The sequence below is a fragment of the Montipora foliosa genome, chromosome 1 (assembly GCF_036669935.1).
Source record: "Montipora foliosa isolate CH-2021 chromosome 1, ASM3666993v2, whole genome shotgun sequence".
Taxonomy (NCBI): Eukaryota; Metazoa; Cnidaria; class Anthozoa; order Scleractinia; family Acroporidae; genus Montipora; species Montipora foliosa.
Genome location: NC_090869.1, coordinates 68,105,069 through 68,117,568, shown reverse-complemented (window position 1 = coordinate 68,117,568; position 12,500 = coordinate 68,105,069). Strand labels below are relative to the sequence as shown.

Here is a 12,500-nt window from a genome sequence, read left to right as displayed (position 1 = left end):
CTTCTATAGTTTTGAACAGTTATTTTGATATTTTAGTTAATTCTACGACCATTCGATTAGTGCTAAAATTGCCTAAAATTGCGTGACCTAGCCCCTTTAAGAAACATGGGCGCGGGTATTTGTCAATCAACTAATATTGTAATGAAGACATCCCTTTTTATTCAAAAGTGCTAATCAAAGATATGTCACTCACCTACAACGCTATTCTTAACAACGCGTTGACCTCAGAAAGGTCCCTTAACGGTATTTAAGCCATATACCTGTATTTTACAATTGACATATCACTGCCTTATCTAGCTCAAGAGGCAGTCTGACAAGGCGATAGCAGAACTCACACATAATGAATAAAGAAGCATCACGGCATTTAAACCACAACTGCTAAAGTTCATTTAGACAGCTTTTAAGTCTTTAAGAACGTAGAAAAAGTCCTATGATGTTTTTGAGCCCCAAACCGTGTAGCCACGATGGATGAGTTGTCGAGCGTTTTCCAAGTCTTCTCGTCACCAACTTATGAAAAAGGAGCAATTTATTGTTTTAGCCCACCCTTTTGTATTCGATTAAGTTTATCTCATCAGTACATGCTGTTTAAGTTTAAATTAATTTTTTTTCTGAAATTTGAGCACACTGAAAGCAAGATGGTGTGTGCCACGCTGTAATGCGAATTTTATGCGGCAAGAAAGTGGCTACATGGTGTTCGATTCCCGTTGACGTTATAGGAAAGGAAGTAACTGCTAAATTTAGAACCCTTGAAATCCTTGCTGATCATCGAAGAGGCTCGATAAAACACTACAAACCCTAAATTCGATGCAAACGCATTATCTGCATGGAGTCACATTGACAAGAATTTACTCGATAAAAAACCTCTAGATTGCTAGATTCTAAGCGATTTTCGGATTGTGTTATTTCTACGAGATCAGTTAGACTATATGGATTGTGAAGATGTTCAGTGCAATGATGAAATCGAGTGCTCTAAGATTTAAACAAAATACACAGTATACGGACAAGTTTACAAGGGTAAACATCCAACGCGATCTTGGATTTTGCAACAATTAGAAACCGCTCAATATTCTCAGCCAAGATAAAATAAAGGGGGAAGAATATAATACTGCATATGATTGGCTGTTGCCTAATCCCCTTGGGATCTGTACAGCGTTATACAGCGCGGAAGTCGATCTAAAAATAACTTGAGACAAATTACCTATGGAAAAGGGCATGTATCGGGCAACGCCCTCTCTTCAGTCCCACTTTATTTCCTCTTGTCTCAGCCAATGAGAGGCAGCAAAACCAGTCGTGACATTATCCCGCTTATCTGTTTGTCTTTCGTTATGATTGGCTAATACAATTACATTTTCAGCGGTCTTCCTTGGTAAGAGAAAAAAATGTTCTCACGGCATTGTAAAATCAAAATTAAAAATCAAAATGCAAAAATCAACAAGTTTGAAGCTTAAACTGTGGCGCATCATGGAAATGTTTATATTTTTCCGTTGTCCTCGAATGCTAAAAGAGAAGAGTAAATCTTGCGGCGGATTAGTGTAGGCGCTACCCTCAGCTAGATTGTTTGAAACCATAAGTCGGCAGCTGATCAGTCTTCTAGTTTTTCGGTTTAGGTAGCAAACCAGTCTGCTCTTACATCGCCTGAACTGTGCCCTGCTGATTGCTGTGTTGCACGGTAAAGATATTTAAAAGATGACACGAAGTTCGACCTGATCGAACCACCAAGAATGTTAGCTCTAGAGCTATGTACGATGCGCAATTAACCATGCAAATTACGCCAATCAATACCAATTTTAGCACTAAAGTATCAGTCAGCTTAGGGGAATAAAAGGTTAACCCAGTCAATGGTTTAATCGGTGTGGGAGTGTCTCGTTCGGGTAAATAATCTAACTAAACTGATCGATGAAACAGACAAAAAAACAAAATTGCACTCCAATCGTTTTTGTCATTTTCATGCTTCGCTTTATTCTTTAGCCGTCACAAGCCGCTTGGCTCAAGACCGCTTTTTTCTGTTCAGAAACAAATGAAGGTTTGAATGAAGGCATGATTTGCCAAGGTAGATCGTTTCATCATATCAATTTTCTTCAACGCATGAGATGTATTCTGACGTACGTTTTGCGTCAGTTGTCATGTAAAACAGCAAATTTGTTGGTCAAATTATCAAACTACAAGTCTTTGTCACAGCGCCGACCTAAGGGAGACCTGGTCAGTTGATGTAGAACCCATCTGGGGGACCGTTCTTAAAACAAATTTGCATCAAACGAAACTAAATATTTCGTTCCCGTATTGTGAAAACTAAATGTTTTGGGACTACTTCTGCGACAAGAAATAGATTGTTGTTAAGGAAAAATATTAGTTTAGAAAAATGAAACACCAGTTCAGTGTCGGTGAGCATTGTTCCACAAATGTTGCGGTATCGATATCATTAATTTTGCCCCATTTACAGCCCAATATATCATGAAGCACACGCCAATGAAACGAAAAGTAGTAAAGAGATGTGCTTAAATTTAGGTTTGATTCTCCCTTGGTGTTTCAGCTTGATTTGTCTGAGCAATACCTTTGTCTGGTATATCAAAGGTATAAAAACAACAGCTGGCCTGCATCAAGTTCTAAGCGAAACAAAAAAATCACCTTATATGTCCACATTTTGCCGAATGACTTAACTCACGGCCAAGAATGAAGAGAGCAGAGCCACGGCATGGCTTTAACCTGGCAAGGAACGACAGTGAAAGAATTCTTTGGCAAACAGGAAATACTTGGTACATGGATCGATAGGGAAGAACTTTTGGAAATGATTGTTGAAAAGAAGTTATTTACCGGAAATGTACGTCTCTTGCAAAAACTTGGCAGGTTCTATTCATATTATTGCAGTATGGAACATCAAAGACTTCGGCGTCATCATCAGTTTAGTTATATTTTAAAACGGCTCATCCTTTCAAGCCGATTACGGAAGAAACAAAAACAACCTTTTTAAAAGATTCGTCTCTTCAAGCAAGGATTCTCTTCTCCCGTGGGAGGTTTGTTGGCGCAAAACTGTGATCCTTTTTAATTAATTTGCGAAAAAACGGTGTGCTACTTCCTGCTGCGAAAATGCTCGAGGCTTTGAAATTTAAAGCCACGCGAATAAGAGACAAGAATAAATTAAATTTACAGTTATATGATTGAATTTAATTTTTGGCGGGGTGTAAAATCACAATGACATTGTCTCCTTGGACTTATGCACTAATATGAAGAACTGGACCAAAGTCTGCTGGAGATCTGGTTTGCCATGATTGAAGTCTTATATTAAGTCATCTCTTTTTGAATAGGTTGGAAAAAAATCAAGGAAAACATCTGAGAAACATCTAGCGCTTAAAGAAGGCGCCGGATGTCTTGACCGTCACGTCTCCGAAACATTCTCACAAACCGGCAAACGTATCTCTTTTTAACTGTTTTAACTGTTTTTTTTTTCTGTACGGTTGCCCTGAGCTGGTTCGTGAAATAAAGTAATTCCTGTTTCCACAATCTAGGAATACATTTCGTGACTAAGAAGATAGGCTAGTAATTCTGTCAGCCCAAGCCGATCTCGAAATAGCATGACATCTGGATAGCCCGGAGCTATCGGTACGGTGCTTTAGCAGAGAGATCAGTCATCATTTGAAATTTCCTGAACATATATCTCCCTATTGATTGTATCTTCAAATTTTCTGGCTGAAAGACGCCTATACAGTGCTGATTCATCCGTAATTTCATTCAAGGAATAGCCTGTTCACCCCGGGGGTGGGACTGCCATATGAAACAGACGGGGATGCTCGTCGGAAATTTTGAATTTAACCCCTAAAGGAGACCAATCTAGGCGTGGCTTAAGCAAATTTTGACCCCTAAAAGAGACCGTTTAAAAACACAAAAATACGATACGCAATGAGTTTTAATGATAAAAAGGCATAATCATCGAATGCTTTTATCTAAAAAGAAAATTTAAAAGGAAATTTGACTTCTGTTTCTCTTCGCGTAATTCTGCGTTACTTCGCGGAACCCTAAACGAGACCTTAGTGGCATAAAATATTGGCGCTTTGCCCGGAACACCCTAAGCGAGACCAAAATCCAAAATTTACACCCCTAAGCGAGACGACGAGCATCCCCGTCTGTTTCATATGGGTTTTCCCCCCCCCCCCCCCCCCGGCTGTTCACTCATTTCGTAGTTTTGCGTGACTCGAAGAGCGTCCATCAGTTTATCAAAAGAAATAGAAGTGACATTCGAAACAATGTAGTCTATCAAGACAGTCATTAATAATGGTTTGATTTGAAAACCCATATCCTAACAAGTCCCTCGCTGTCTCTTCAGACAGGAACTGCAATCGTTTATCACTGCAGAGAGAGCAAAGCTAAGGAGCAGCAACATTTGTTCACATCTATGCAAAATTTCAAATAATGCATGGTGCTTTCGACCTGCCAATGCGCTGCGCTGCTCAGCGGAGCGGGGCAGAATGCATTGCTTCCTGGCCCAGGAGCGGAGCTTGGGACAAACGATCCCCGAATACTCTTGAAGAAACTTGCATCCTGTCTTGTACCTACGGCGCTTCTGCTATCAGTTCAGATCCGCTTCTGGCCAACTTGATCTCTCAAAACGTACAAACAGATTCTTTGATTATATAGTGAAAACTTTTGTCTTCTCAGCGGGGGTTCAGCCGATAAATCTCTTACGTATCTTCAAGATTATTAGAACTAACGATGTGGTCTTGTATTGTTAACCTGTGTCATCTAACTAGATTTGAGAAAAATGACTAAGAACCGTATCGAAGTAACATCAGCTGTCAAAACAAAAAAGCCTGCCTTTGAAACATTTATCCTACATTTTCACTCTTAGTCTGAGACATTTCCTCAGCATGTACTAATGACATAATGTACCCAGAACGCCATTTCGTCATCAATCATGATAAATTCTAAATGCACTTTAAATAGATAGTAGTTGGGGTACGCAAACAGAGGATGTTTAAAAGTTAGGCGATAAAGCTACCCTTCCCCAAAAATTGCCTCATTTTTACCATATGATTGTTATTTAACTCTCTGTTCTATTACGCATGCACATCAAAGCAACAATTAATGTGCGCAGCTATTTCACATCCTTTGTAAAACTTGTACTAGTCTTATCTCTGAAACTGTCTCCTCTCATATTTCTAAAATCAAAATTTATGAACTGTTTTCGGGATTTTCCTAGGTTAAAATGTCTATAAAAACGATCCGCCATATTGAAACTTTTTAACAACCTGAAAAAGACCAGTAAAACTGATCGAAACGTCGATTTTTATAGACATTTTAAGCTCGGAAAATCCCGAAAACGGTTCACAAATTTTGATTTGTACTAGTCTTGCTAGCATACCAGTTACTCACTTGGCTCGAGTGTTTTCTGTTATCTCCAGGTTTATTCGTCTTTCTGTTTTTGTGCATTCTGTCCTGTTTCTCCTCGGACGCGTTGACACATTTTAAATAAAAATTTCCATCATCATCCTTCAGTACTTTACACTTTTCCTACGGGATAAAAAAGGGGAAATAAAGAGAAGACAAGCACATCAAAAGTTATTATCAGACCTCAAGTTATTCGGACGCAGACTTTAACAGTAGTGTCCATGTTCGGGCAATCTGACAAATGCCACCTGCTTTTATATATACTAGGTACCTTTCTGGGCCACAAGTCTTGTTCGGTTTCACTCTTTCACAATCAGATAAATTTAACTCCAGAGGACATGAACAAATCCATTTGGATAACCCGCCCTCTTTCGGCTAAGTAAGTCTGGCCCTGTGGGCGTGTCTCTGTGTCTCCGATAATTCAAACAGTTATGATATTGCTGGCCTTCTATCGCAAATGGTTTGCAGTGGATAAAACGAGTTTCTTGGAATACACTTTTTGGAGTGCAGGGATGGCGCAGTGGTGAGAGCACCCGCCTCCCGGCGTCATATGTGGGTTGAGTTTGTCGGTTTTCTACTCTGCACCGAGAGGTTTTTCTCCGGGTCTGACTCCGGTTTTCCCCTCTCCTCAAAATCCGTTAATTGTTAATTTCAGTTCACAATGTCCCCAATTAGTGCTCCAGCGCTACAACAGAACGACTAGACACTTAAATAAAGGTCCTTTCCTTTCCTATATTGGCTCGTTTTTTTCCGGTATATCGCAGCATCTGCATTTAAACATTTGAAACAAGAATTTTAGTATTTTAAATCTTTTTAACGTTATTTATGAACCATTTGGTAGTCATTCAACGTCGTTTCTCTAAATGAAAATGCAAACGGCGACCGCTTGATAACAAGTGATCTCTTATTTGTCAAAGTTAATTATCCTTGTTGTTATTATTATTATTATTTTTATTATTATTATTTTTAATTTGCTTTTATACAATTCCTCTTTCTCGATAACATCCGCAATTTTTCAAGTTTCTATATGGTCTTAAGAACAACAACTCGTTTATTATTTATGATAAAAACACTGTCATTTAAGTATTCTTTCCTCTTCAGATGGCCGAGCAATACTGAGTTAATGGGTGGTAAAGATATGCCATCTGGGTTGCTTTAACATTATAATTCCTTTCGGCGAGGTACAGTGAATAACTACAAAAGCATATGAACACAAAATGCAATTTTTTTGTACACTTTTCAGTTAGTGAAAGAATTCACAGCACGATTTTTCGTGCCCCATGTAAAACTATGTTCAGCACTTGGGTGGTTATCTCCAACAAATCTCGGAGTATCGAAATTTCACCGTTAGGTTGGGGACGCAATAACTGCCATTAATGCTCCGGAAAACGTTTCTTCATGATATGCAGTTACCTTTTTTAAGGATCGCGTCTCTGTAACAGGAAATAAGTCACATCCTATTAAGTAAATAACGTATTTGCTTAGTTTGATTGCAGATAAACAAGGCTGCATCATCAAGAAGATTCTGGTTTTAGTCTTTCAAGTGAGCCTTATAAAATACAAACAGTTATCATTCGACAGAACACTCCGCGCTTGAGACGTGTGCGAATGAAGGCATCCAGGCAACTTGTCACTTGACGGGAACAGTTGTAGTTTTAAAAATAAATTTACGGAAATATAGAATGTCCTTCTTACCTTATTAGACTTGACGCTTTTTAATCCTTTGGTTTCCCTAGCTGATTCTGTTTCATCTACAAAGAACGTCAAGGTAATTGCGAACCCTATCGCAGTTATGGTTAAAAATCCGCGAAATCCAAGCAAAGCCCTCCGGTTTGCACAATTATCTCCCATGTTAGTCTAAAACAATCGATAAACAACACTGTTTCAACAACAAGTCGCGTGCTATTTCCTTTGTGAAACCCGGCCAAGTTCTCTTTCGCCCGATTCGCCTTTATGCTGCCCTTAACTAGCTGCCGACCAATGAAATTCACGTTCTCCCCTTGGAGCCTTGGCCTCAATCAACGAGTCCATCAGCTTTGTTCCAATTGCAACAGAGGCTCCAGTTATCTGTAAGGAATTCGCTGTTTGAGATGTAAATCTATCTCATTTTCACAGCGAGAAGGCGCAAAAAGTGAAAAGAAATTACGCGACAGTCATTTCCTGAAAATTTTTACGTCGATGGAGATCGGCATTTGTGAACATTTTTGCTGGGCCCTCAGCACTTTTGTCACCAGTTCTCTTAAACGATAATTCTAGAAAAAATTCCCCTGGGCAACAGACAGCGAGTTGAGTATTACGGAAATGAAAAGAATTAGCAGTAAATTTTCGCTTGTTGGTTTTAATCTGGACTAAAATTGACTATACAGGAATATCTTAACGTCATTTGTTAGCATAGTAGATTAAGTAGGCGAAAGAGGTATGCTTTTTTATCATTCAGTTAAAAAGTTAAACACCTTTTTTGCTTTCACCGACTCTATAAACAAAATTCTTGCGTAGATTTGGCTATTCTATGGCTATAAAAACTTCTAAAATGTTAAAACAAACTGTTAATCTTGATTAAATGACAAAATTATCGGGGGTTGTCTTAAATCCTCGAAAACACGGATTTCTTGGCTAATACGACTCCATATGGATATATGCCCATCTGACGCCGTTTATAATTCTTTAAATTCGACTTAAGCCAAGTTCCACCCACGGGATTCTAGTCCACTGGGGAGAAAAAAAAACATAAACAACATCAATTTTCTCTCGATGCTGCCCGGACAAACAAGACTCAGTTGAGTCCCTCTGTTATTCTTGCCCCATGTTTTTCCACTCATGGCCATATCGCCCATTTCCAGCTGTTTTACTGAATTTATTGGAGCTGACTTCACCCCGGGTGAGAGAATTCTTACACCTTTAACAAAAAAAAATGCTATGGAATGATGCCGGCACATGCGGCTGTTAAGTCGTTTAATCAAGGAATGCGAGTTGAATTCATGTTAAACCATTACAGAATCGTGATCTGCTATGGCTAAAGTTTAGCAGAAGTATGTCTTTGATTTAGATATTTCTTTTTTTTTTTTTTAATTCTTCGAATTCTTCTTTTATTGTTCTGCAAAGAAAATGGCCTTCTTGAAAAAATGTTCTTTTGAATAAGTAGGTGTTTCTTTTTGTCAAAGTACTTCAAGAACCCCTTGAAGTTGACTGTAGAAATTGAAAAACAAGTACTGTGCGAGATGGGGACAGCTATTCTTAGAGTCATTTTCATAGAGTTATGACGTAGAGTTAGAGTTAAAATCCTGAATTCAAGATTTTGGAAGCCAACATTCATAAAAGCTAACCTTAGGCCAAAAAACTTTTGTTTAGGCCTAATTAGGCCTTAGGTTAGCTTTTATGCATGTTTGGAATACTTTTTGTATTTCTGTATTTCTGAATTCAGGATTTAGGCCTTCCAAAATCTTGAATTTCCAAAATCTTGAATTCGGGATTTTGGAAACTTAAATCTAACTCAAATGTCATAACTCCGTGAAAATAACTCAATTGCTGGTCAACCTCGTGCGAGATTTACTCGATTTACTGTCAAGAAATGCACTATTTAAGCCTCGTTTAACCGGACAATAATAGCATGTGAATTGATTATTCTTCAATTGAGATAAAACACTGACAATAACTTTATTTAAATGTCAATTAATTAAGCAATGCATGCACGTAGCACTGATTGAGGACAATAAAAATCGCATTAATCAAATCAATTCAAATGAAATGGAAAACGGGACTAGCCGAGTTCAACTCGGAGACGGAGTCGCAAAGCAATGCAAGCTTGTTCGACCCCGGACCGGCAGGTTACATCGTTTGGTGGTGAATGCAGGTATATTTTCCATGCAATGCGCCATCTTTCAGTTCTCCTCTAGGTTCAAGAGACGTGATGGTAATTTCACCTAAGTGAAAACGAGTGACAGTGCCTCGTCGTCCGCTACTTCATTTCTTCCCCCGCTGTGTGTGACATGATTGTAAAATAACATTATACTGTCTGTGGCAGATGAAATTTACAGGAGCGCAATTCCTCGCATACTTCTCATAATATCGAGAAACGCTTCTTTATCAGTTCGCCACACGAGAGATTGCATTGCGGGGGCGGATCGCTAGGGAGGGTGCAGGGGGTGCCCCCTCCCCCCGAGAGGACCTGCCACTTTCTAAAATAATTAGTATTCCGTTCATACAAAATCTAAAAAGAACAAGGCTGATAAGGTCCTTCACCAGGATCCGGTGCTTCTGTTTTGTTAAGCTGGTCGTAGCTTAGAAAGTTGTATACAAAATCTGCTGCATCGTTTTCTATGTATTTTCTAGCAGTTCACATCATGTTACTGCCTAGTTATAAGCCTTCATCTTCGTTGTTCGCTTTGAAAATCTGTTTACGTCACCCGTCAGTTAAGTCATTTCTTAGGGGTGCACCCCCTTATGAGAAAAATCCTGGATCCGGCCCTGCATGGTGTGCAAACATGTACTCTTTTTCATTGTGCCATATACTGTTACATGAAGGTACTATATCAGTCTTTTGAGTGGCAAATTTCCTCCTGGAACAAAATTCGTTGACTTCAGAACTGAAAAGATAGATTAATAAACTCTCGATGTGTCATTCGCAGGATTCTGCTCTCATGGCACTGTCAGACCTTGCATTTTAGTTTTTCGTGTCCCTTAAAAGCACCAAACTGTGCGATTCGAACTGCGTTCGATTGACACTATTCCGGAATAAGAATACGTGGAGTGATGATTTAAAACGGTATGTCTGGCGTTTTGAAGCAACAAGGATAATAAAGATACGTTTGGAATAGCCTTTTAGCAGGTGTTTGACAATTCTAATGTGAATCTTCATAAAAACCAAGGATTTCTACTGAACTTCTATTCCATGTATTCCTATTCCGGTATACGGTCAATCGAACGCGCCCTTAGTATATGTATCACTGAGGGATGTGAATAATCAAATAGAGCAACAAGTTACACTTGCAAAGTTTTTTTTTACCACAAATGTAATGATCTGGGAAGTCAGAAAACACTGCAACAAGAGGTTTGTTCGTGACTGTTGTTCTGGATAACGTTCGACTATGTTGCGCAACTACAGATGTGACGACACAAAGTGGAGGCGAACGGCATACCCTCTAAACTGGTCGCCGTATCTTCGGACCGTCTCAAGCCATGTTGAGTAGTCCGCTGATCTTTTTTTGCCTATAATCTTAATACAAATGAGAATGAAAGTGAATTGCTGACTTGATTTTCATTCGCATAACATAAAATCTTAACCTGAGCCTGACTTTCAGAGTAGCGTGACTTGATAAACTGGTCACCCTAATTTCGTGTCCTCAGAGTCGTTGTTATGGCCTGGGTGCGTCCTCTACAATATCAGTCAATTCCTTTCAATAAGTTGTGTGTAGTCCAATCTAGAAGACTTTTAGTTTACTATAATGGTAGAGAAATTAAATTAAATCTTCTAAAGTGAGAGTTGAATTGATCACTTGCTTCTACAAATGCAAATAAAAAATCCAAGAGTCTGACTTTTTTTGCATTAGATTCTTCAGCTGTTCTGCGCTAATCAACCCGGCAAGGGTAACCGTAACCCTAACCGGGATAAGACACTGATTTATGTCGACGCTGAAAACCAAAGCCGAAAAGCCAAGAAAAGATATAAGAGCCTGAGTACCGTATGCTTGCAAAATTAACTATCAAAGGGAGATTTATCCAGTATACTCTTTCAATGTGCCTGTACATATGCTCGCTTCAGTCAACATGAATGTCAGGCTTATTGCAATGACATTACTTTTATTTTACTGAGACATTCGCTTCTAAAAACAAGGCCTGCCAGAGAAAAAAAACTTACCAACAGAATTTACTGAGCATCCCGCAAACGTCATTCCGAAAAACAACGAAAAAAAAATTAAGTGGAGCTACAAGACCGCGATGCTTGTTGGACTGCAGCATATTATGCTGCGAATACTTGCTCCGAGTGAGAGAAAGAAATGACTCTTGGTACAAATTAACAATGACCAAATGTGCGAATGCACGGTTAGACATTCAACGTAAAGAATGGCCCTACAAAAAAAAAATACAGGAGAGCTCTTCGAGCTTTATCAGCGCCGGGTTGAAAAAAGCTGTGTTAGACACCGTAGGGTTTTGGGTAAAAAGGATTTGATCGAAATTGCTGCTTCTGTCTCTACCACTTAGTTATGAATTAGAGCTAGATTAAGATATGAGAAACAAAAATATTTATAAAGAAAAAAAAAAGGTATTCCAGATGACAAATTCATAGGAAATTGGACACTACCTTGCTGTCCGGAAAAGACCGAAATTCCCCCGATTTTCTTAGCAGGAGACACTCAGTTTGATGAATTTCTAAAGATGTAGCGGTCAGTGGCGTCTTTGTAGTTGAAGCCATATTTTAAAGTATTCCTTTACGTTCGGTACTTTTTAATTTTCCTCAATTATTCTTTAATTTACCGAAGCTCCAGCACAGACAAAGGTAAAATTCATGTGTGTACAATTATCTGTAAAGACCGGTGTGCAGTGCTGATATCGGAAAATCCATTCCTAATTGCGTAATTAAAGACAGCCCGATCTTTCGTAATAAATTGCAATTTTATTATCTTTCAAATCACTGCCGACTACCAATGGCTAATCACGCCTACCCAAGTGACTACCACATCATTCAAGACAACGAAATAAACACCAAAGACTTGTCGTCATTGCGACGGACCTACGCGAAGGGAGGTACTGCTCTGTCAAGTTGCAAATTTGTTCAATAAAATGATTTGTGCAGTTTCATCAGCTTCTTACATTTAATCCTCAGAAACGTTCTCTCAAAGGACGTTATATTCTCTAAACAAGGTGTCCAAAGGTTAACCCACCGGGGGAGGGAGACGGGGAGGAGTAGAAGATTAATTTTGCCGAATTAATCAGCCCATTTTGCCAAAACAATGCACCGACTTCCGATGTTTTAACCACCGTATGATTAATACTACGCATCTATGGGGTACACAAGTATACAAACTTTACTTAAGTCGGTATCCATATTAATCGAGTGATGGGGTGAGTTTCTTAAGAAACCTTGGTACTGCGTAGGTGGGATTTGGTTTAAACAAACGAGTTGA

The 12,500-nt window shown here is 39.0% G+C and overlaps 1 protein-coding gene across 1 annotated transcript in view; it reads right to left on the bottom strand.

Moving 5' to 3' along the window:
- The window catches only part of LOC137980606 (collectin-12-like), a 12,493-nt gene extending 5,125 nt beyond the window's left edge, over positions 1-7,368 (bottom strand). The window contains exons 1-2 of the mRNA XM_068828061.1: positions 7,075-7,368; positions 5,365-5,502 (exon numbers count right to left, since the gene is read on the bottom strand). Of these exons, the coding sequence (XP_068684162.1) occupies positions 5,365-5,502; positions 7,075-7,230 (294 nt within the window). The 5' untranslated portion in view covers positions 7,231-7,368. The remainder of the gene's footprint in view (positions 1-5,364; positions 5,503-7,074) is intronic.
- Positions 7,369-12,500: the final 5,132 nt, after the last annotated feature.